General features: G+C 42.0%; 1 protein-coding gene across 4 annotated transcripts; it reads right to left on the minus strand.

Moving 5' to 3' along the window:
• Positions 1-4,961: 4,961 nt before the first annotated feature.
• BROX (BRO1 domain and CAAX motif containing) lies at positions 4,962-25,386 on the minus strand. Of its 4 annotated transcripts, none has more exons than XM_053383098.1 (13): positions 25,158-25,386; positions 19,215-19,353; positions 18,968-19,074; positions 18,348-18,444; positions 16,668-16,763; positions 15,169-15,241; positions 13,450-13,555; positions 11,695-11,784; positions 11,181-11,266; positions 10,388-10,469; positions 8,811-8,961; positions 7,401-7,560; positions 4,962-6,691 (listed from the first exon to the last, which is right to left on the minus strand). In XM_053383098.1, exons 2-13 carry the CDS (start codon positions 19,313-19,315, stop codon positions 6,605-6,607), a joined length of 1,236 nt encoding a protein of 411 aa, XP_053239073.1. In that variant the 5' UTR covers positions 19,316-19,353; positions 25,158-25,386; the 3' UTR covers positions 4,962-6,604. The 4 variants fall into 4 exon arrangements, with proteins under 4 accessions (XP_053239073.1, XP_053239072.1, XP_053239075.1 ...); XM_053383097.1 differs by lacking the exon at positions 25,158-25,386 and adding an exon at positions 23,241-23,450; XM_053383100.1 differs by lacking the exon at positions 25,158-25,386 and adding an exon at positions 22,958-22,981.
• Positions 25,387-25,707: the final 321 nt, after the last annotated feature.

Consider the following 25,707-nt stretch of genomic DNA (forward strand, 5'->3'; position numbering starts at 1 on the left):
GTGTGTTGTTTATCTCCTGTCTGGCAGGTTAACTGTTAATGGTTACTTGATTGGATACCCTGGGGAGCCTGGCCAGTCTTTTGTAATGACAAATACTTAGCTCCTGAGCCAGGTCACAGGCTCACCCTATTCATACACAGACATACCCTTAAGACATGATTTGTGAAGGAGGAGACAATGGGGAGACGTTTCCATTTTCCTTCAACCTTGCAGAGAAATGTTGAGGTCAGTTTGGGAGGGACAAAATGGTTTCAGGACTTTCTGTGGGGTTTCAGACATGTGGTTTATATATCGATGTACGTGCTTGGTTGGTGCATTTATGAACATTTATTTTATATATATATATATATATATATATATATATATATATATATATATATATATATAAATAACCTTCATTTTTTATTTCACTTGTAGTCTTAAGGCACTATAATATACAGGGAAGCGCCTTAGTTTAATAGCACAAGAAAAGCCTGCTGGATCAGGCCAGTGGCCTCTCTAGTCCACCATCCGATTCTCACAAGCAGGACCCAAGCGCAAGAACAGTCCCGTCTCCTGTGACTTCCAGCAACAGGTATTCAGAAGCATTGCTGCCTCTGATAGTTGAGATTGAACATACTGTAGACATCAGGGTTAGTAGTATCCATCGATAACCTTATCGTCCATGAATTTGTCTCCTGCTTTTTAAAAGCCATTTGAATTGGCAGCCATTAACAGCTGCTACACCATGGTTGAACTATGGGGTTGCAACATTGGTACTTTGGTTGGTGCTGGGCTCCTGGGATGTCATCAAGCATTTCCAAAGGATGAATGACAGAAGAGCCTTTGCATGAAAGCTAGTTGCTTATTTCACAAAGAGACTTGACATATAAACTTTTAGGTGCCAAAAAGAGCAAGCACCAGAAGGATATGGAAGAATTCACACGCACAACCCCACAACAGCTTGCCGTAAAAAAGCCTGTCGTTTCCCCTGCCTAGTGTTAAGCCTTGTGATAAGCAGAGGCTAACAGAGACTGCGAACCAGTCAAGTAATAGGCGACCATGCAGAAATAATTCAACATTGGTTTGTAATCTGGCCTAGCTCAAGTAATCAGGTAGGTTACAGTAGTCAAACTTCTCCTTATAGTATCTTGACCAGTACAAATAGCATGCGATAATTCACAAAGTTATAAGCAGCAACACAATTCTTAAGTGCAGAGTTGTCTTTGCAGCAATATATTAATATTCAGCTGTGTGTAAGGCTGTATCACAGGACTCATCGGGACACAAGCAGATTTTTTTGAATTAAAGGAATCAAGTACCTTTGGCCTCAGTACAGGTTCTCACATGCTTAGACAAAGATGCTTAGCTATGATACATACTAATCTTTTGAGCTCGAGCACTGCACGCTCAATGAAAACTTGGGTGTAACGCATGCTGCTTTAGTGTTTCTTCATTGAAAACCGATAATCCTACTGATTTGTCTGAGATATCCAAAGGGGAAATTAAGCTTTTAGGGTGGCGCGTCTCTAACAAAGCCAGCTATTTCCTGTGAGCTAAAATAAAACAGAAAACAGTCAGAGGAGATTTCAGGCATACCATTTATCATAGCATATTGTTTGCTGAAACTGCAGCTTATGCAGTTCTTTTTTATTAAAGGCCATATCATGCTGACAAATTTATATATCTGGTTTAATAAAAATGGTTTTAACACTAGTATCCCAAGTTCTGTAAAGTCTCTTAAACCTTGCATTACTCTCAGTTCATGTAAAAGTATATATAATTTGTATAGTCCACTTTAACGCCCAGAGCATATCTAAAAGTGGTTTACAAGAAAATAGTGTCACATTCAAAATCTGGTACAGGAAAAGAAGTTATATAGCATAGTGGATAATGTTGGACTAAGACATGGAAGACCGGGCTACAATTCCCACTCACCCACTGGGTCACCTTGGGGCCACTTACTGACTCTCAGCCTATCCTACCTCACAGGGACGTTGCAAGGATAAAATGAGGAGGGGAGAGCTACGTACACCACCTTGAACTCCTTGAAGGAAAGGTGGGATGGAAATGTAAGAACAGTAAGGAAAATCAATTATCCAGGTTTTATTTCCTGCCATAATAATAATAATTTATTACTTATACCCCGCCCATTTGATTGGGTTGCCCCAACCACTCTGGGTGGCTTCCAAGAAAATATAAAGGGACAAAACAAAATATCAAACATTAAAAACTTCTCCCTACAGGGCTCCCTTCAGAAGGTTGTATAGTTGTTTATCTGTTTGTCATCTGCAGGGTGGGCGCCACTATTGAGAAGGCCCTCTGGCTGGTTCCCTGTAACTTCGCTTCTCACAGTGAGGGAACTGCCAGAAGGCCCTTGGAGCAGGACCTGAATGATGGGGTGGAGACACTCTTTTGGCTTTAGTGGGTCTCTGATGTCATACCAGGTAGCAGGTCCCACCAAAATTTTCTTGAGGCTGGGGAGCCTTCCCAGTGCACCAGCAACATCAGAGCAGCTAAGCCAAAAAGGTATTCAGAGGGGTTACGTGGTCCCACTGTGACATCAGGGATCTGCTGAAGAATTAACACTCGCAGCCTACAAGCTGTGAACATGCTAGGCATTTTATTATTCCCACAGCTCCATCAACATACATGGTGCTTTACAGAGCAGTGTTTTAAAATCAATTGCTAGATTTTCCGTCAGATACATTTTAATTATGAGTGCATAAGGAAAAGCAGCCCAACATTCAGAAAATAATATGAAAATGTTCAGCTTGCATGTTAAGTAATTCATTCGTCCATAAAGTCCCAACCAGCTTCTCTTAAGAATGTTATGGCAAGCAGGGGAGCAAACCGAAGAGGCAAATCAGAAGTATTAAATGTAGGGAATGCATACTGATAATGAATAGCTTATCTTTCATGAGAAAAATGTCACAATTACAAAAGAGAAATCTATATACACTGGAGTGTAAAAAGATCATGCCTTGTTTTCATTAATTATATACATAATTATATATACTACATGACATCTGAGTCAAAATAATGGGAAAAGGCAAACAGAAATCCAAGAGCATGTTGATTCATTTCCATTCATACCACATTCTTGATATGCAGTCAAAGGCCACCCAAGCTTGGGAAAGGGACCAGGAAGATCTGTTAATTCCCTCTTGATACAGATCTCAACCAGCATTCCAGTAATGGCAAGACGTAAAGAGTAAAGTTTCCCCAACTCCAAAAAAGCAATCAGGAACTTTCAGCATGTGTTTTTGTATGCGAGTGTGCAAACATGTACACTAGGAAACCTTAAATACATAAACACAGCTGTTCTAAAAATAAACGGAATGTTTTTTTACTGCCAAGGATAATTTTGGAATCCCAAATCTGCAAATATGCTCACTAACATGCTGCCTCATTAGTGACCAGTACAAAAATCAGTACATTCTTCAAAGCATCTTGCAGCGCCAGCTAACATTTCTATAGATTTGAAGCAGTGCCTTTTCACCATCAGAAACACACCAACAAGTCAGAGGGTTTAGCCAACCTTACATTTTGTCCTGCACTTTCCAGGCACAGGAATACACTTAAAAGCCCCATGTCTAAGCATTGGTTGTTGGGAGCTTTTTTGCCCCACTAAAACATCAGTTCAGATTTTCTGTGGATTACTGTTTGCTCCGACTGAGCTTTAAAGAACAGATTTTCACAGGGAAAACCCTGGAGGCACAAGAAAGGATGCTTAGACACAGAGTCTTAAAGTGTGGGCTGTGCCTGGAAAGAGCAAAAGAGAGGACAGTGCCGATATGCCCACTGGAATCACACATTTCTATTTAATTTAAAACTGGCTTGTGTGCTGAATACTTTTAACCCGTCATTTCACACCTATTCCTCCAATAGCTCCAGGAAGATCTTACCAGTCGGGAATGTGTGATCAGAAAGGGAGCGAGGGCAGCAGGGAAGAAGCAGAGTTGAAAGAAAAACTCAAGAGATGGAAAAGTGGTGTACATACTAATGTATGTAACATACAAGGGCATCCACTACAAGCTGGAGTACTGGGCTGGGAATCACAACCCTGACCACACAAAGCGCTTTGTGCAGTAGTTAGTGGCAGCTTCAGAGCAACCAAAGATAAGGGGCTGAACAAGAATAAGAACATGCAGCCAAAACTTCTTACACTGCTGGTTGAGAACTACAGGTGGCTGAACCTGCAGGCATGTGGTTGGGGGGCAGGGGGGACCCACCTGATGCAACAGAGAGGAAAAGAAAGTTATGGAATAAATAAGAGCATGAGAAGTATGGGTGGTAAGTGAAAGCACGCAAAGGCAGCACTTATATGTGAGTTAAGCTCCACTGAAATAACTTGACTGTTTACCTCTGAATACATACAACCAGGACTGAGCTATGAAACTTATTTTCTATGCTAAGCCTGGGGGCAGGTTGTTTGCCAACTCCTAACTGTTCATTAACTACATTTTACAAACTGGTTAATTTAAGGTTACTGACCAGAACCCCTAGTAAGAACATAATCTACAGTTCCTTAGCACAATACATTCCAAAGATTTGTTAAGCCGTTCAGGCTTATCTGATCCCTACTAATCCCTGGCTGGACACGCTCCCGGTCTTTTACATATGCCATGAGCTTCTCAGTGCATATTCATATATGTTTCCATACATCAGAACACTATTCTTTCATCCAGTGTGGTGTAAGGCAGCAAGAAGACATCCTAAACCACAACCACTGGATGATTGTAAATTTTGATGGAAATGAAGGGTCCGGACCTGTACTGGCACAGCTGGCACAAATAATAAAAGGAGCCCTGCTGGATCCAGAAAAAAGTCCATTCAGTCTAGTGTTCCATTCTTACCAGGTGAATATGGGAAGCCCTCAAGGAGGGCATGAGCACAGTAGCAGGTCACATCTTAAAGGTGTTTTTAGGCTTTGGTGAGTCCAGCCAAGCTGCATTAAATAACCTTACTTTCTCCAAATACAAGTAGCGAGCCAGAGTAATCTACTGAGGATGCTGTTTATACAAATGTATACAAATTCAATTGTAGGCTGGAGCAGCAATTTTTCCAATCATGTGTTAACGGTAGTTGTTTTTACAGGACATTTTTCTTTCAAAGCAATGTTCTGCAAACCAGATTCTACTAGTTTCCCATAGCGTAATCCAAGTAGCTCACATACAGCAACATTCTTTTGCCTTGGCTCAAGAGTCAACATTTCTTTGTTTTCCAGGTCACCATTCTAGATCTTTGAAATCTGCTGGTTATCCACAACCAGGGACTCAGATTGGTAACAAAAAGGCGATTTATATGCGTTGTATATGCGATATAACATTGTGCCACCAGATGGCGATGTGGAGTCTCATTTTTCTCTACCTGTTTTCCCTGTTTAAATTTACAACTCATTTAACTGAAACACTTTTTTGATGTGTCTAGACGCAGCCCAGGTTTCTGAACAGAATCAGTATAGCCACTCTATTCCACAAACATCATCCCCATCCTCCATGACATGTTTTGATTTTGCTTTTCCATTCTATTAGTCTTATCTCGTTGCAACTCCCATAACTCCACAATTTTGTTTCTCCTTCATCCTTTCTCTACACTTACAATAACCTTTTAAATTGATTTTACCCCATTTCTGATAAAAGCAGTTGACACAAATACCGAATACTTAACATGAATCCTTTTCGTATTTACTACACAGATCTGCCATTATCTTCAGGCCTTCCCCATAATGTGTTATTTACTAGACTCTGGAGTGGGTAGATATTTTTTTTAACACAACAGAGCAGCTTGATATTTATCCATGGCAGCTCTGCGTTCAATTAAGAGTTGCATAGTCCTTCTGTAAAAGTTTTGCTTCTGTTTAGCCCTTTTGGTGCAAAGGCTAAATCTTGCTTAACATATGTTCCTATAATCTCTCTTCCCCAAGCATGACCAAAATAAGACATTTTGTTTCTGTTAAAGGACTTCAAGGTAAAATACCTTCCAAAGGCATATTTTACGTGTATTTCACTTGCTGTATTTGAAGTGCCAACATGGCATCCGTTGTATTCCTGCCAGGGTAAAAATTATATGAGCTAAAACGTTCTATTCCCTTAGCAAGGTGAGGCATTATATTTCCATACCATTTCTTTAAATAGATTATTTTGATTCTCCTAGAAGTCTCCATTGCCTCAACTTAACATCCTTGCTCTTAAAATTCAATACTATGAATTTATCCTACCTTTAAAAAATGTTCCTTGACTTTTGTATTTTCAGTCAGTTCTTTTACATGCCACCTTAAAGCTTCTACAAAATTTCCTCCTGTTCAGTCTTCCTTCTTCGCAAAATACTGCCTCTCCCAAGACTCACCTGCTTCTGTTTCATCTCTTGTATTCACTATCATTTATTCCACATTCTAGTGCAAATTCATCTAAACACTCACTTTCTATGCTGAGAAGGGTACATTTATGACAATTCCAATTTTAATCGCTTAATTCTTCTGAAAGAGAGCTTAAAAGAAAAGTATCTATAAAAACTCGAAAAGCAGTGAATTCCTTTGTAGGATGAGAAAGTCCAGAAAACAAGGTAGATGATAAAAAACCCAGAGTTCACAAAATAGCTCACAAGGGCTATTTCAAAGCATTTAAGAGATCTGGCACCCAGTGTCTTTTTGAGGTTTTATATCTGGTTCTTTCACAGGTTTCACTTCCTCCTCTGGTTTTGGTTTAGCCTACAAATAGAAAGGAGAAAATGGTGTTACTGGAGAGCAAATGTTTTTTGGTTTTTCTTTTAAATACAGATTTAAGCAATGTGGCTTTCAGAATCAAGAGACAAATAAGCCCCATTTGTGCATTTATATTCACCACATGAAAACAGCCACAAGATGGAGACCTTTGGGGGGGGGTTTGCTATCAAAGCCTGTGGCTTCCAGTGAGTCAGCTTCAGTCTATAAGTTTGAGGGTAAAGGTTTTGAAGTGGGTAGCCTCCACTTCTTGTAGATCTTCGTTCTCCAACTTGTGGAGGGCTGTAAACAGACAACAGGACTTGATAGAGCCCCAACCGTTCCCCTGCTCTTTTCACAAGAGCAACACAAATGCCAAAACAGGGCTATATTACTCAGGTTTTTGTTTTTTGAATTTGGTACACAAGAATGTAGAAGGCACTCTAAATTTAGGCCAGTTCTTCAGCTACTATAAAACTGCAGCTGCATATTATTCGATGGTGGTCTCAACCAAGGCATATTTTGAAAGCTTTTCAAGGGAGTAACATTTTGTGCAGGGAGCCCTTGGAACAAGGCAAAGATATCCAAGACACCAAAATCCAACACTTTCACGGCACCAATCTCTATCAACACCATTCTTCCTCCACAAAGCAAGAAAGCAAGGTGATGCTGATGCAAAAGGTAACTCAAGTTGGAAAAAGCAGCAAGAATTGCTTACACTGTCCTCCTTTGGCCTTTTGGTGAGATCAAACGCAGAAAGGGCTTCTGAAGTCCAGTGTGCATGCAAATCAGGGAACTCAAAAGCAATTGGCTCAACCAGACCATAGTTTGCCTTCAGCTCCAGCTGGGGAGCCTCGGGGGGAATCTTCTGGAAGTAACTGAAAAAAACCACCACGTTGGATTTTAGCAACCTCCTCGTTCTTGACTCAGGATTCGTGCCACAAGGCAGTGGGCACAATTTAAACAAACACACCTCACAGTCTGCACATTCATTCCTATATCAGGAGTGGGGAACCTCTGGCCCACGGCAATAATTAGTCCTGTGCCTAATTATTTGGCCCACCAAGCCTTTTCTGCCAAGCTACGCCTACTGACCTACACCTGAAACCATAAATGTCAGGTGTGGGGCAAGTATAAATCTGGCTCAGCTGAATGGTTTGCAGGAACTGCCAATCAGCTATGCTGTAAAGCACTGTGCAAAGCACCAAGTGAGGCAGCACTCTGAAAGGGGCTCTTGAAGATCCAATCATCAGCTGGATGTCAGGTCTTCACAAGTCCCTTTCAAAGCACCGGGCAAGGCAGTACAGTGGTACCTCGGGTTACAAACTTAATTCGTTCCGGAGGTCCGTTCTTAACCCAAAACCATTCTTAACCTGAGGCACGCTTTCGCTAATGGGGCCTCCCGCTGCCACCGGCGTGCGATTTCCATTCTCATCCTAGAGCAAAGTTCTAAACCCGAGGTACTACTTCCAGGTTAGTGGAGTTTGTAACCCGAAGTGTTTGTAACCTGAAGCGTTTGTAACCCGAGGTACCACTGTACTTTGAAAAGGGGCTTCTGAACACTCCTGTGGGTCGAAAAGGTCAATTGGCACCACTGTGACACCAAGTGATTGACAGGTGGGCTGCTCTGCCTACTTGCCAAATGTGGCCTGTGAGGAGCAGGGGAGATAATGATCTCGCCCACTGGCCAGATCCAGTTTTTCACTGGCTGTCCTGTATTTAAGGTCTTCAACACAGGAGCACAACCCAAAAAGAATCCTGGAATGAAGATTTCCCAAGCACTTCAGGCTGCTTATTTTATTGCTGAAGTTTTGTTATAATTGGGAAATGGATAAAGGTCATGCACTGCCAATTCCTTCTTTAACCAGAGAATGAAGTATGAAAGAATATCATCTGCTAGTGGCCTTTAACAGCATTACTCTCAGCCATACAAAATGGCTGCCGATCTTCACATGTTCATGCGCACCCATTAGTACTAATTTCCCACAGAACTCGGCAAGATCTACTTTTTAGTTAATATGTTTATGGCTTATTTGGCTGTTACTGTATTTCAAAAAACAACAAGCAAGATCACTTAAAAACCGTGCAAGTATTTGTTGAAAGCATGGAAGAGACGTAACAAACTTACATGAATCCATTCTCTCGCTGGCATTTTTCTAAGGTATTTTTCACCAGAGTTCCCAGTTTCCGAAAGAAGAGGTGGCCGGAAGGCTTAGCTGTAGTTCCAGGACCTTTGGTTTCACCATATTCTTTGCACAAAGCTTCAGCCTTGGCAAAAACTGAACAAGAAAACAACAAGTGAGACCATGCTCTTTAATTACGTATTCCTCTTTGTAAAAGCTGGACAATCTACTGTTTTCACCTGAAAGGAGATTTGTAATTCCAAGAACACAATCATGGACATATCCTTTACACTTTATAGAAGGATGACATGTACTTGGAAAAATGACAACAAGCTGAACAATCACAAAGTGAGACTGTTGCTTTTTTACTTTTGCTGTTTGTTCTACATTGGCAAAAACCAGACTATAACAACCATTGCATTTTTCCCTATGTAAATCGTTCTAGGCTTTTTAAAAACAGAATCTCATATAGACGATTAGCAGATACAAAATCTGACTATCGTATCTTTGTGGAAAATACTTTCAGCAAACACTTATATTACAATTTTGCTCAGGTACAGTGCAGTCTTTCCTAGACTAATGATTTCTCCGCACCTATCAGTTTGGCACAGGAATATTTACCATAGTAAGTCCCGGACCTATTAAGAATGTTCTGAGGGAGATTTAGGTGACACTCTGATTCTCTACATTTATGAGCAAGACTTTGGATGTTTGGTGTGTGGTAAATAGAAGGTAAAATCCCATATTTTCTGGAAGGGAGGAACAAGGTACAAAAGAATGTAAGAGCAGACCTGCTTGATCTGACCCAAGGCTACACCTTGTCTAACATTCCATTTCTCAGTGGCCAACCAGATGCCAGGAGGACAAGAGCTCTCTCCCACTATTGTCACCGGTAGCCATTTCCGCCATTTCCAATTTGTCTAAGCTTATTTTAAAGTCATCAGAAGTGGTGACCATCACATGTTGTAGAAACAAATTCCATAGTTTAACTGTGTGCTGTATAAAATAGTCATTTCTTTAGTCAGTTTTTAAAACCCAGTTTTAGTATTACAACAGAAGAAGAACCTAATCTCTCTATCTGCTTTCTCTTCACCTTATAACCTCTATTATGTCCCCTCACGTTAAGACACATTGCATTGTAATCTTTGCTCCTGCTGCCTGAATTTTTTGGTTGCCCTCTTTCCCACCTCTAACATGTCTTTTAGAGGTGAGTGATCAAAATGGGAAACAATATTCCAAGTGTAGTCACACCAAACATTTGTATGCAGGCATTATGATATTAGCAGCTTTGTTTTTTATCCCTTTCCTAATGATCCCCAATAGGGAACCTGCGTTTCTCACAGATGCCAAACCCTGTGCTGACACTTTCATGGAGCTAAATGCTAACAATGCATTTTACCATTTTAATGTCCATTCACCCAGCTTGGAGAAAACTTTTTGGAGCTCTTCCCAAGATTTGTTTTTACCACCTGAATAATTTGGCATCATCTGTGAAAGCCTGGCCACTTCATTATTTTTCACCCTTAACTCCAGATTATTTATGAACAAGTTTAAAATAATTTTTTAAAACCACCATACATACATTTTTCTGATTCCTGCAAAGACCTAATGGCTTCTCCACATTTATCACCGGCCAGGAGTGTTTGACCATGGTAGCAGTAGGCCTGGTGAAAGAATACATTTGTTAAACAATTATGACATGGGTAGGCAAGCTAAGGCCTGGGGGCTGGATCCGGCCCAATTGCCTTCTAAATCCGGCCCGCGGGTGGTCTGGGAATCAGTGTGTTTTCACATGAGTAGAATGTGCCGTTTTATTTTTTATTTAAAATGCATCTCTGGGTTATTTGTGGGGTATAGGAATTCGTTCTTCTTTCCCCCAAAAAATATAGTCTGGCCCTCCACAAGGTCTGAGAGACAGTGGACCAGCCCCCTGCTGAAAACGTTTGCTGGCCCCTGAATTATGACATGCTGTGCAGCAACATTAAAATGCCACTTGCTTCAAGGGTTGAGGCAGAAGAGCAGCAGAATCATGACCTGGGAAGCATCACCAACAATCCAACCGGGGAGCAAAAAAGGAGAACATGTACGAAGTGCATTTCTGCTCTCGTTCACAACACACATCTTCATCTGAGACAGTACGCAATTGTCACTGTCCATTGCAGCAGAATCGTACAGGTAATGGATTACTGCTGTGGGGACAAGATGCTGGGCCTGATATATTATAGGAAATTTAAGAGCATCCTATTAAAAATACACTCTTCCTGAAAAGTACTGCTTTAAATCGAACACAAAGTTTTGATCGCATTCTATGCTAGTATTTTATGACCCTTTGGAAATCTTCTTGAAATGTTTATAAACAATGACAGAGCACTCACATAGGCCATATAGAAACATGACTTCAGCTGAAGGTATTTTCGCCACTTGGTTGTATATGCTGGGTCCAGACTGGATAACATTTGATCTGGAAGGAGAAGACAGCATTACATTTACAATAGCAGTCTATTCACAAAGCCATCCTCTTACTGTGACTGCTGAGACCCTAATTTGGTATGAAAGCTCTAGTTACTCTGGGAACTGTCTTTAATATGCATGGTTGCAAGATACACTTATTTGGAGAAAACTACAGCAAGCCAATCAAGTTCTCAACCTAAGTTTGTTTCTTGCTCCAGTTAGCTATAAAGAGGGAAATGTAAACATTATCAGATCAATCTACTTTCTGGAATCATGGTTAACCCAAACCAAGACCCTTCTTAGCTAAATCTGAAAGCCATGGAAATAATTTACTGTCCATAATATTTCCTTGGTATTCTTTCAATGCTTAGGAGCCTGTACTTTAGGACTTGCTTAAGAAGCTATCAAGAATTCATACAGCAATGCTTTTTGACATACCTGCTCTTTGATAGAAATTAGCTGTTTCATAGGCCAGAGCAGCTATTAGACCAGGATTGTGTTTCAGTTCAATAGCTCGGGCAATAGTCACTGAAACAAAAAATAGATATGCTGAAGCTATTTGCTGTAGTTGATGGTGATTAAAAGTATAAGTGAAAAATTGGCCACAGAAGTCCTGTTCAGAAATAAATAAATAAATAAATAAATAAATAAATAAATAAATAAAATATTTCTAACACTTGAGCTGCACTGAATGAACACAGAAGCCCCCTGCAGGAACAGACTAAAGGGCACATTTAGTTCAGCATCTTGTGCTCACAGTGGCCAATCAGATGCCTCTGGGAAGCCCACAAGCAACAGCACTCTCCACACTTGTAATTCCCAGATACACTGCCTCTGACAAAGGAGATAGAACACAGCCGTTGCGGCTACTAGCCACTCAGAGCCTTACCCTCTTTTTTAAAAACCACCAAAATTGGTAGTGATCACTACATCTTGTAGGAGCAAATCCCACAATTTAGCCATACACTTTGTAAATAATTTGAGACCCTGAGACCCCTGCCCCAATTATTGAAGGAAATCGCTCAAATACCAGGCCCTGCTATCTTAAACTGAATTATTCATAGCTGCTGGTAGAAACAGGAAAGGTCAGATTTCACAATGAAAAAAGGTACAAACATTGCTCATGGCTGAATGTAGCTAATTAAATTAGCAAAAGTGATATCATGAGTAATAGAACTGGACAGATGCCCCAAAGCTAATAACACGGGCATTATACCAAAGATCACAATAATGTTCTAGTATAGTTGTGCATATATGTCAGAATGAAAAGGATTGGGACACAGGTGTTCAAGCCAGAATATAAAATTGAAATTACAATGTCAAGAGCAATGTCAGAACATGAGGATGTCAGCAGTAAACCTGTCAACCTCTCCTCTTATCCTATTACTGCTCTGCTTACTCAGGAGCATTTGGCGATGTACTTTATCAAATACTCTTGGAGGTCTTAAGTACATGACGCTGACTGGCTCACTTCTATCTATATGCTTGTTGACACTCTCAAAAGACTCCAAAGGACAGAATTTACCCTCACAGAAGCCATGCTGGCTACTTCAGCAAGACTTGTTCTTCTATATGCTTGGTAATCCTATATTTCCAGCAGTTTTTCCAGAAAAGACATTAAGCTAACCAGATCCCCTCTGGATCCTGTTTTTTAAATATTCCAGCAATTGAGTATTTCCATTTCCAAGGATCAGAAATAGAAATATTCCTTAATTAACTTGATAAAAATGGAGAAAATCAGTTAATTAAATAATCTACTGAGTTTCATAACCAATGTTTTCAAATCCATTATGAGGATGGACATTAGTCCTGCATGGAGGTTACAGGTTTGATTGTCGATGTGTGCAATTATTGGGATCAGGTAGCAGGTCATGAGAAACATCTCTAAATCACTGGGAGCTGCTACCAGTCAGAGCAGACTACATTCAGCTAGGTGGACAAATACTGGCCAGGGGCATCTTCCTATGCCCCTCAAATATCTGGATTTTGCATTATTACTATATAAAAGCAGCCCCACTGCATCAGGCCAAAGGCCCATCTAGTCTAGCATCCTGTCCTCACAGCAGCCGACTAAAGGCTTACAGGCAGCCCACAAGTATGAGGTAAAATGCCAAACCACATTCCACCCTAGAGTTCCCCAGGAGAGAAAATATAAAGAAATCCAGAGAGAGCCCTTAAAAATTTAAGAAGTACCTTCTTGTGCTTCAGCTTGGCACTGGATAACGTAGGAATCTATCAGTCGAGCTTCTAAATCTCTTCCCTTTTCTACAGGAGTGATCAGCTTAGGGATGTGGCTTTCCTAAAGGGGGAAAAATGTAATTTAAGATATGTTTGAAGCGCTATAACCAAACACAGGTAACATCTGAAGGAAATGACCAAGGAGTAATGAGATCACAGGTATAACCCTGGACTGGCTCTGGGATGGGCACTCGTGGCTTTCAGATACTATTTGGCTGCCCCCTGGCACTTCTGCTATGGGGTTCCTCAAGGTACCATCTTTGCCCCCAATGCTTTTAACAAACCACTGAGAGTAGTCATTAGGAGACTTTGAGCAAGACGTCACCAGGGACCTGATGACACTCAGCTCTACCTCTCTGTTACATCTAAATCAGAGGAGGCTGTGCAAGTCCTGGATCAGTGTCCGGAGTCAGTGATGGGATGGATGCAGGAAAATAAATAGAAGCTGAATCCTGAAAAGATTCCTGTAGGAGCAGGCACATGATTGTTACATATTATTATTTTTATTTATTAAACCCAGTTTCTAAGCAAACTAAGCAGCACCACTATTTTAGAACACACTTCTATTGGATTCAGACAGGCACCTACAGTTTTTATATTTCATTACCTGTTGTTGAAAACATTATTGTTTTGACACAGCTTTTTATAGAATTAATTTGATCCAGTGCTTGGTCATGTTATGTACTAAATACGTTTATAATATTATGGTGTTTTAATGAATTCATTGCACATTGCCATATTTTTCACATGTATTGTGGGTTTATAAATAGTCTTGCAAATAAGTAAAAGTATTGTGCCATTCTACTTCCAAGCAAAGGAATGAATTCTCTGACTTTGTGAAGTGTATGGAGCATTTATGGCTACCATGGAATTCCAGAGGAATGCGGATCAACAAAAGACAGTTGCTATTAGACCAGGCCCCACTAGTCAATAAGTCATTCCAAAATTAAGAAACAGCATGTGGTATAGTCTCCCTAGGGCTTGACTGCTTGCTTGAATGCACCCTCACATCAAAATCTCCTTGCATTAGGAAGATTTGCCCTATAAAAAGAAAAAGAAAAAAAGACAAGCTTCCAAGAGATTTGGAGTACATTTTTGAAAGTCCACTCAAGAGTAATATCTACACAACTAGAAGAAGTGGGAAGCACAATACAGGGCTGAAACACTCCAGTTTAACAGTTTTTAATTTGGGATTCAATCAGAGCAGTGGCACTCATTTATCCTAACCTTTTTCTGAGCATGTGATCCTGAACAATGAAATGAGGGCAGGCTGGGGAAAATTGGGCAGGGGTGGTTGTGGGAGGGAGTAAGAGACTGTTCTGTTTTACTGTAATAAGGTCAAAACCCTAATAACCATCTCCTCCCCACTCCCCATTGTTTAGCTAGTTTTCCATGCATACAAATATGGTGATATTAGAATGCCTTCAAGCAATTCCCCCATATAAATCCTGATGTGCAACTATCCCATGGTGGGTATTCCACAGACTTTTCATAAACATCTGAAGTTGTTCTTCGTTCTCTAAATTAAGTTACTGTATAAAAGGAGGGGAATCAGAACATCCCCCCAAACAAGAGCTATACTGACCAAAAACAAACAGGAAAACAGGATCTTCATAAGAGGAAATATGTGTGTGTGTGTTTTGTTTTTGTTATTTAAATAAAATGGGTTTGTACCTTTAAGTGTTTGAAAATCCCAGCTGCTATTTTCATACTCCTGTGGACATCTTTTGCTTCATCTTCGGTTATGCTAAAGGAGGAACAACAAATTAGTACTGCAACTCTCCAAGGATATTAAACATCACCCGAATTTACTTCCATTTAACCTCATCAAATTTTCCAGAATTCTCATTGGCCATATTTCTAATGTCTATTATCTCACCCCATTTCAGGAGGGGTTGCTGTAGATAACCTTTGCTTTAAATGTCTGATACAGCCGAGACAGTCAGAAGGTAAAAGCTGTCTTATACCAGATCAAAGTACAGTCATACCTCGAGTTGAATGTGCTTTGGGAGCGCGTTACCTCCGGGTTTCACCGCTTGCGCAGACGCTCAAAATGACGTCACACGCATGCACAGAAGCGGCAAAACACGACCCGCGCACACGCAGATGTGCCGCCGCGTCTTGCGTTCCATTCGGGATGCAAATGGGACTCCAGAACGGATCCCGTTCGCATCCCGAGGTACCACTGTAGTTGTGCTGTGCATCTAGCTCAGCATTGTCTGTACTGACAGACAGACAGGGTCTCAAGCAGATGCCTTTCCCATTTCTCACACACTGATTTCTTTCACTAAGTATGTCAGGGATGGAACTTGGGACCATCTGTATGTAATGTGTGTTCTGTCACCAATTATAAACGTCGTCAACACAGCCCAACAACTGCAGCTCCAGTATGTATCTGTTTCACCACAAATACCCTTTGGACCAGGCACCTCCAAACTTGGCCCTCCAGCTGTGTTGGGACTACAACTCCCATCACCCCTAGCTAACAGGACCAGTAGTCAGGAATGATGGGAGTTGTAGTCCCAAAACAGCTGGAGGGCCGAGTTTGGGGATGCCTGCTTTGGACCCTGGCCTATGTTTCCATACCTAAAACATAATCCTCAAATGGAAAGCGTAAGAACAAAAGATGCAACATATATATCCCATGAAAAACAAGACTGTCTTCACTTGCTACCTTATGGCTAGGAAGGCAAGTGTCAACAGAGCATTCCATAACCAGAGTGCCATCATTGAAGAACGTAAGAGCCCTGCTGGATGGGATAAAAGCCCCATCTAGTCCAGCATCCTGTTTCCATAGTGACCGGCCAGATGTTTAGGGAAAACCTACAAACAGGACATGGGCACAACAGCACTCTTTCATTGTCTATTGGAGGAAAAGAACAGAAAAGGGCCTATATCAGGTCACCAAGTACCAAAAACTCTGAAGGAAGGGGAACCTGGAGCAGGGGCTCTGATGAGAATATCAGAGAAGGGCAGGCTCAGATAACAACAGGCAGTCCTTCAGATATGCTGGTCCAAAGCCATATATGTGCTTTATATAACCACTATATATGCTACTTCACAATTTCGTCTGTTGGCTTAATTGATGTTTCAATGGGCTTAAGCACAACTAATGCTGCACAGGAAAAGAGGTAGATAGTTTAGAAGCCTATTACTAAAGTGAGAATACTTACTCTTCTTTCCCTGCCAACCTTGATGCATATTTTGTGTACCATAAAGCCACATTAAATCCCATGGAAATTAATTCAAACACAGCATCTTGTTGGGCACTAAGGGACAAGGGAAGAGAAAGAAAGAAAAATATAAACTCAAATGGTTTTTTGCATCAACTACAACACACTGTTAAGTACTCCACCTCTCTTTTAGAGACTTCTAAAGAGAACAAACAATCTTATGTTTAGTTCCCTCCTTACCCTCCCATCCCAAATCATGTGAGCAAACCCCAGAGTATTCAAATGTATGCTCCTCACATAGATTTCAGACAACTTGAAAAGGATAATTGTTTAGTCAGAAACAATTTATGCTTTGTTTTAAACTGGATTAAGAATGGTTGAAGCATAACTCTTGTGCAAAATCCAAGTCTCCATCAACCCCTCCAAACAAAGCACAGAATAGCAGTCAGAACTTTTACAGTTCCCTATAAAGAGCAACTGAGAATGTACTAGTTGATGTTTTAAATAGAACATTTATCTTAAGCAGAATTATTCACATGCCCTGTAAAGATAAATTTCATATGAACTAATCTTCTTCTCTCTGGGGTTCTATGATAATAATTTATAATAATAAACCATTATTTATACCCTGCACATCTGGCTGGGTTTCTCCATCCATTCTGGGCAGGTATGATACAGAAGAGTTTGCAATTGGGGGGGGGCTGCAATTACCCATACAAATACCCTAAATGTGCAGGTATTGTGGAAGACCAAATCATAGGAGAAAAAATATATATAGATTTGTTTCCAGGCACCAACATCTTGCCTAATCATAGTGGCCTGGTTTAATGTGAATGAGCAATGTGCTCTAGCATTCTGCTGAAAACACAAGTGCTCTGCTTGCCCCTCATTCCTGCCAAGCCAGAGAGGAAGCAAGTCACTGTGTGGCTTGTCATTAGTATTCATTTATAAAAATATTTATATACCACTAATTCATAAAGAAAATCTAAGCAGTGTTCTTGTTGTTTAGTCGTTTAGTCATGTCTGACTCTTCGTGACCCCATGGACCAGAGCACGCTAGGCACTCCTGTCTTCCACTGCCTCCCGCAGTTTGGTCAGACTCATGTTTGTAGCTTTGAGAACACTGTCCAACCATCTTGTCCTCTGTCGTCTCCTTCTCCTTGTGCCCTCCATCTTTCCCAACATCAGGGTCTTTTCCAGGGAGTCTTCTCTTCTCATGAGGTGGCCAAAGTATTGGAGACTCAGCTTCAGGATCTGTCCTTCCAGTGAGCACTCAGGGCTGATTTTCTTCAGAATGGAGAGGTTTGATCTTGCAGTCCATGGGACTCTCAAGAGTCTCCCCCAGCACCATAATTCAAAAGCATCAATTCTTCGGCAATCAGCCTTCTTTATGGTCCAGCTCTCCAGGTGGAAAAGCAGTGCAGAACAACTGTACAATCCAGCCTCTCAGTTACCAAAATATGGACTACTCGAGAACCCAGGCTCACAGGTTTTTTCTCTTGGAACAAAGGATAAGTGGAAGCCAATCAGCTGATAGGATGCAATTGTTTTTAATCATTTATACAATGTTTTAAATGATATTGTTACCACTGGGCCTTGAAAAAAAGGGCACAGCATAAACAGAAGTAATAAAAATAGTTACAATAGGCACTGAAAACCATACTACATGTAAGTAAGTACCTTGGTACTTGTCCTTGCAAGGTGTCTGTCCACTTAAAATTCTGAATATATCTCAGCTTGCTGTCCTGTGAAGAGTCATCCAATGAAACTATAAAGCCTGTTAAAACAAACAAACTCCTCTAAAATTCAAAGTAACTTTCAAAATGATGATTTTGATCTTCAGCAATTGTTCCTGAGTCTACTACTCAGCCTTATATACGTAATTTGTTTATATGTGCACTTTCACTATTTAATAGCCCCCAAGATCTACTCCACTGGGCTAATTGGGGGCCAGTTTTAATGCTTCATATTGTACTGTACATCTTCTACAGGCTCATTGCATAAACCGGCTAATAAATATATTAAATAAAATTGTTTCATTATTAGGTGGAAAAGCAGAATTAAGAAAGCTATAGAAGTACAGCATTTTCCTACCAGTTTCAAATATGTCAAGTACATCCACTAGACATATGAATCTCTGGGCCACTGATCTACATATCATGCCCATTGGGCTAGTGTCCCATTTCTATCTTTTATTGGCACAGCTGAGAATTTGTGCTCTCTAGTGCCAAGCACAGAGATTTATTTACTGAAACTACTAGTAACCCAGAACAACTATGCCAGCTGCACTGATATCTTACCTTTCAAGAGTGAAAAATAGGAATCAGTTGCGTTTTTCATCATATCTGGATTACAACTAAGATCTGTAAAAAGCTCCAAGAGTCGGCTTCGTGATAATCTTAGATCACTGTATTAAGAAACACACCAAAAACACAGTTCAAAGACAGATACTTTGGAGAGATTCAGTGTTGGATTGTCTCTTATTTCAGTACTTGCAAATGCATGTTGTATGTTGAGAAGCCCCACTGAGTTTTTAGAACCACTTACTTGCAAATCTTTGTTGCAGCTGGAGTGGTGGCTACCCCATAGTAATTGAATGAGACAGGAGCTGTAGCCTTTAAAGGGTTTCGATGAAACCAATGAGTCATTTCTGAGTGTCTACTGCAGGTTTAGAACTACAGCAAGCCTGAAACAGCAAAGGGAAGGGAAGAAACTAGAGATTATAAACATAAATACCAATCTTCAGCAAAAATAATAATGATAAAGTATCTAATTACTTAGAAATAATTCTTCATTGCAGGAAAGACTTAAGGGTAGAATCCTAGACACATTACTACAACGCAAATCTCCCTTACAATTTATTTACTATATTAAAATTATTTGTATATTGTCATGCATTTCCAAACACAATAAAGTGGTTACAGGGCAATAAAAACGGCAACATTTAACAAAATGTAACAATAAAAGCTGTATCAGTAAAACATCCATTACAATTACAGTGGCCAGATATGCTAGGAGTTAGTATTAACAGTCAAAAAGAGGTTGGGTAAAAGGAATGTTTTTAGTGGCTGGGGGAAGCATCTAATAGTTGGTGCCTGCCTGATCTCCAGAGCACTTACTTCTGAGAAAGGACTGCACTATATGAAACATCTACTGTATTTTTTTAAGTCAGTATTAGCTAAGGTGGCAGCACGGAAATACTTAACCCTTTAACACCCAGTTTAATATGACTAGTGCAGCAGAGATATTCCGTATTTTTCGCCCTATAGGGCGCACCGGCCCATAGGATGCACCTAGGTTTTTTTTGGGGGGGAATAAAGAGGGGAAAAAATATTTCCCCCCCCCAGGCGCAGGGCTGGGGAAGCCCGAGCTTCCCCCGACCCCAGTCCCCAGAACAAGCTGCTATCCGCAAGCCTGGGGAGACCGGCGGGAACTCCCGCGGGCTCCCAAGGCTTGCGGATAGCTTCCTGAAGCCTGGAGAGCGAGAGGGGTCAGTGCGCACCGACCCCTCTCGCTCTCCAGGCTTCAGCGAATGCCTGCATTCGCCCCATAGGACGCACACACATTTCCCCTTCATTTTTGGAGGGGAAAGGGTGCGTCCTATAGGGCGAAAAATACGGTACTACATACCAATCATTCATTTATCACACGATATACTTTTGAAGAAGGATAAATCTATTTTATGTTATCTTTTCCAGTTTTCATTAATCTAGGCATTGTTCTGGAATAAACACAACAACACAATAACCAGAGCTTCAAGAATATTTTAAGAGGCAAGAAGTACAGAGCACTCATACAACTGCATCAACTAGATTTGCTACTCAGAATTTCTATCAATGGGGCCATTATTAACTTGTCTTTTGTATCTGTGAGTTCACGCTAGTCCATAAGATGCCTTTGCTTTAATGTCAGAAGTATTTGCTAGAACTAATTAAACTTGACTGTTCAGATCAGATATCTGATTGGTTTTTGTTGTAAGCCCACTCCTGCATTAGTAGATTTGTTCAACTGTGAGGCTTACATGTATGTAAAAAAGCATCCAACCCTTTCACAAGCTTAGCCTACATTAAAGCAGAAGAAAGTCTGCAGCAGCTGCTTTTGAAAAAACGACTATTTCCTAGCAGAATGGACTCATAGTACAATTAAATATTAAAAGCAAGTAGATTGTGATTAGGATAGTTAAAGCAACACTTTGAACAATCTAATTACTGTAATTTCACCCCCATTGTGTTTTTCAAGAACTGAAGAAAGGGATACCTTTACAAGAGTTGCCCCAGACAAACTATATTTACAGAAAGCACTTCTATATAATTAAAAGTTGCTTGTGCTCTCTTGATTAACGTGTATTACTTTAGAGCATTAAGAAACTTCGGCTTGAGTCTATTGACTGAGATGCTGCACAACCACTAAACTTATACTGTACAACATAAATGCTGATGTTCATCTGATATTTCTTAGCAAGCTTCTTTAGAACAAAACCCTCAGTGCAGGCTTCCTTTACAAATAACATTACTGAATCTTTTCCCATTTGTAAATGGCATAAACAAGGGCTGCGATCCAATGTGCATGTGAAGCTATGTACATGCATAGTGAGAACACATACAGCTGGAATTATCTTTGAAAGTTCTCCTGTAGGCACTTGCACAGCTCAAGAAGCAAACTGATTTTAAACTGAAAAGCACCTTGTCTGATCCGTCATGTAAGAGGCTCCAGCAAAAAATATAAAAGACACCCCCAATTGTGCATGTAGTTTTCTACCATAACAGCACAAAGGTTTAAAACCACAGCCCAGGTTCTACTAACACCATTTTGCATCTAACATCTATTTTATTAAAACAGTTCTTAAAAATATTGTCCTTCTCAAATTGGTTATTTCAGTCCACCATTACAGCTTAATGCATATGTGGATGTTTAGACAAGAAGTCACGCTTATAAGGTCAGGACTGGTTAACTGAACTATTAACCAATAGTCATAAAAACACCCAAATAATAGCATAACAATGCCTAAGCCACTACACTAACCTCTGTTTCATGCCGGAGAATCATAACTGTCAACCTTCCCTTTTTTTGCGGGAAATTCCCTTATTCCAGCGCCATTTCCCACTGCTTCCCACTGCTATCCCGGATTGTTAGTTATCCCGTAGACTGTCCCTGGGACAGGTGAGGCTGCTGATCCCTTATTTTCGAGGCTGCTGATCCCTTATTTTCAGGTCTAAAAGTTGACAGCTATGCGGAGAATCTTGCAAGTCCTCAGTCTGCTGGATGACCATTAGGCTAAACCAGTGGTTTTCAACCAGTGTGCCGTGGCACCCTGGGGTGCTTTGAATGATGGTCAGGGGTGCTGCGGGCAACACTGGCCTCTGTCCCTCTTCCCTGCACTCTCTCCTCTGATGCCCTCACATCTCTGCTTCCCAAAGGCTTTCACAGCTGTTTATTGCAGTTGCCCTGGCTATCTTTATGGAAGGTGGGCAGCTCAGAGACCAGGGATGACTTTAGCAGCTGCCCAGAGAACTCCCAAGGAGATGGGAGAGGAGAGGAGGCTGAAGGAACACTCCACAAGGGAGGGTGTTTGAAAAGGGTGAGAGGCTTTCAGCTTGGCAGGCAAGGGGTGACATAACTGGGCTCCTGTCCCCCACAGGGGTGCCACAGAAAGAATGTAGCTGGTTAAGGGAGCCATAGACTAAAAAAGCTTGAAAACCTCTGAGCTAAACAAAAGGGAATTACTGAATGTTTCTCTTCAGTCTGGGACTAATGGGAGAAGGGAAGCAAACTGGGGTTGAAGAGGTGTTCCTGATAGCACATATACCCCTCAAGGATCTTTTAAGCTGTTAGATGTCTACCCCTTCACAATGCAATATAAAGAATCCATTGGGATACTTAATTTGGAGCCTCTGACCTAAATCAATCACTTCACAGAACTATTTAAGCCATGAACAGGAAAGAGCCTCCACCAGGTTAATAGGATAGATCATTAATGGAGGAGGAATATGTATCATCGGAGATGTTTTCCCGAAATCTCCTGTTTACCACACACACACTTTCCATGCAATGTTTCGGAGGAGTCAAGGATGGCCATCATCCGCCCCAGCTTCACACCAGAGCACTATAGTGACCAAGCAGATTTCCCCCATCGCTTATCCCCACCTCACCCCCATACAGATGTTTGCCCTGAATCAATACTTTTCTATCCCAGGGCAGCAATCCTTTACCTCCCTACTGGGCAGCAGGCCCCAGTAAACTCAATGTGACTTGCGTCTGAGTAGACATACGGCATGAAGGATTGCACATACCTCCCTCAAATCCCTGTCAAAACTTAGCAGATTGAGAAAGGCAAAGTAGTGCAGGGCGTTGTCATCTTTTGCTTATAAACATTACTTCACTCGTCGCAGGCCCTGCCGAGGGGAATCTCTTTCCAGTCTGGCCTCACCAACACACAACCGGGCCAAGCACCAGAGTATTAAAAAGGGCACGAAGTCGCGCCCCGCCAACCCTCCCGCGTGTGTGTTTGTGTGTGCCCCACCACCGGCCACCTTTTTCGGCCTTTCCTCCCCAGGGCGGGGCTGCTCTGTTTACCTTCTCTCCGCCAAGCTCTTCCTGCTGCGCCGCTGCTACGGCAACCACTTCCTGCTTGTGGGTGCGGGAGGAAAAGAGACCGAGATATAATAAGAAGGATCCCGGGCGGAGCAGCTCCTCCACTTCCGGCGCCGGCTTCTCCTCCCGCCGGTCTCTATGGTGCCGCGCGGATCCGGGAAGCAGGCGCGAAATGGCCGCGCCGCGAAAGCCCAGGGAGTCGCTCGCGCAGCGGAGCGGCCTCCTCGCGGTAGCCCGAGCGCATCGATACGTCTCAAGCCTGCGAAGGAGGAAGGGGGGAAGCGGATCCCCACGCCTCGCCCCTGTCTCTTATTGCTCCCAGCCGGAAAGAGACGGGACTACGGGGGAGTAAAGCCCACGGAGCCCAATGGGATTTTGAGCCAGCCTGCACCCGATGGCCTTGCCAGTCTGTTCCTCAGACAGGTTGCCATGGGCTCAATGCAAGACACATAGGTTCCAGTCTTGCTTGGATGCAAACCCTGCCGATTAATGGGTGATCTACTTTCCAAAAAGTGTACAGGCTTAATCAGTTTCCTGCTTTGGTATCTGCCACCCGCGTGCATTCTGAGGGACTTATCCTGCACAGTTTTTTCCTCTCCTCTCAACCCCTGATAAGGAGCCAAGACCCTATCAGCGGGGAAAGGTTATCCATGGCCTGCTCATCGGTTTGCTCCAGGACACTTCTTATATTAACTAACTGCGTTGTAAACTATGGATGTCAAAGTTGCTCACTGTTAGAGACCGCAATAGGGGGGTGGGTGAGAGGCTTTGCACAACTGCAGTATCTAGCGCGGTTGCGGCAGTCCATAATAAACGGCTTGCTCCGAAGTAGTCCCGTTGACTACAGCAAGACCACTTTGATCTGGACTAAAAAGTTGTAGATTGCGATCTCTCTCACGCGAGCTAATGGCCACCACGAGCTATCAATTGAAAGAGACAGTAGGAGGACCTTATTGTTCCATCCTTCCCTTTTGTTAGTGCAACTGCCTTAGGCAGGCATAATAGGGAATAAAGGGGGGTCTAATTTTTCGCGCGATTCAGGCTACAATCCTATGCCAATTTACTGAAGAGTAAGCGCCACTGAACGTAGTGGGGTTTGCTTCTAAGTAATCATATATTGCATCAGGCTGCGGACTACCGTGTTAATACGAATCTTTGTCCACGAGTTTTGTTGCCAACTGTCTTCGGCTGCGGTCATCAGTGAATTTACTTTTAAGGTAATCCTACCTGAAACCAATGGGATTCACTTTCTAGGTAACTAAGTTGCTAAAACTCTTAGAATTATCACATGGAAGGTAAGAACTTGGGTTTAATTGAAGATGCAATCCGTGCCCATTGAAATCAGTTCAGTTTGCTTTGGAGACAGCGCTGAGATTGTACTTCCTATCGAAAGGATTGTAATAGCAAAGCAGGCAATGGATTGTTTAGTGAGGGGAGAAGGGGGGGGCGCAGCCTGAAAAATAGAACAAGCCTTCGAGAAGTGAGGTCTATGCTTAGCTAGGCAATAATATACATACTATACAAGAGTAGACAAAATAAAGCCAAGGAGGTGGCATTAGAAGGAAACTCCCCAGTGTACAGAAGTTCTCCTATGTCCACATCCACAAATATCCCCTACACAATATAAGGATGAGAACATGCCTTCTTAGCACCCTGTGTCTAATTCTACATGAAAGCATCGGGCTGTCGCGGTGTTTTGAGCCCTACCTGAATGCAATGGCACTTCCGTGTAAACATTTTAAAGGATTGAGCCGTTGAAACACTACAATCGGCAAAGAGAGGAAGGAGGCAGGGTACATACCGTTGTCTTTTAGTTCGGATGCTGGAGTGGAGGGGTTGAAACGCAAGATAAACACACATTTTAAGATAATATAAATAAAGTCTGTCTGTAGCACTCACCTCTACCCACGACGGATTCGTTAGCCCACTTATGTAGATCCAGATGTGATGGTAAGCAGGAGCGTGATGACAGGTTTGATCCAAGACCTTGGCAATAAATGCGCTAAGAGAGACCCTAAACTCCCGAGATAGATCTACTAGCCGAAGATCACGTGTCCTCCCTTGCCCTGGCAAGAATCAGGTAACGAGGCGGAAGTGCTTCGGCTGGTGCCATCGTAGAAATTGGGCGGGGCGGCTGCTTCAGTAGCAACGACGCCTGAAGAGCCACACGCAGGGTTAGGTGCCCCTTGGGGAGGTAACGGCTAAGATCGGGAAGCAGAGAGTGCATGCAGGCTTTTTATTAAGGGAGCTCGCCTCCCGATTCCCTCTGAACGCTGCAGGGCAGAGCCGTAATGCAGAAACGGGACAGTCAGTCTAACATCCATGTCTCTATGTTGCCCTGGCCTTTTTTCTTTGCATTGGTTGCCCGGCACGTTGCCCACAGGAGGAGGTAGCCACGCCCACGCGCCCCTCCTCTGCCTCCGGGTTTGAATTTGAGTTTCCATGCACG

Source organism: Podarcis raffonei, chromosome 3 (genome assembly GCF_027172205.1).
Source record: "Podarcis raffonei isolate rPodRaf1 chromosome 3, rPodRaf1.pri, whole genome shotgun sequence".
NCBI classification, from domain to species: Eukaryota; Metazoa; Chordata; class Lepidosauria; order Squamata; family Lacertidae; genus Podarcis; species Podarcis raffonei.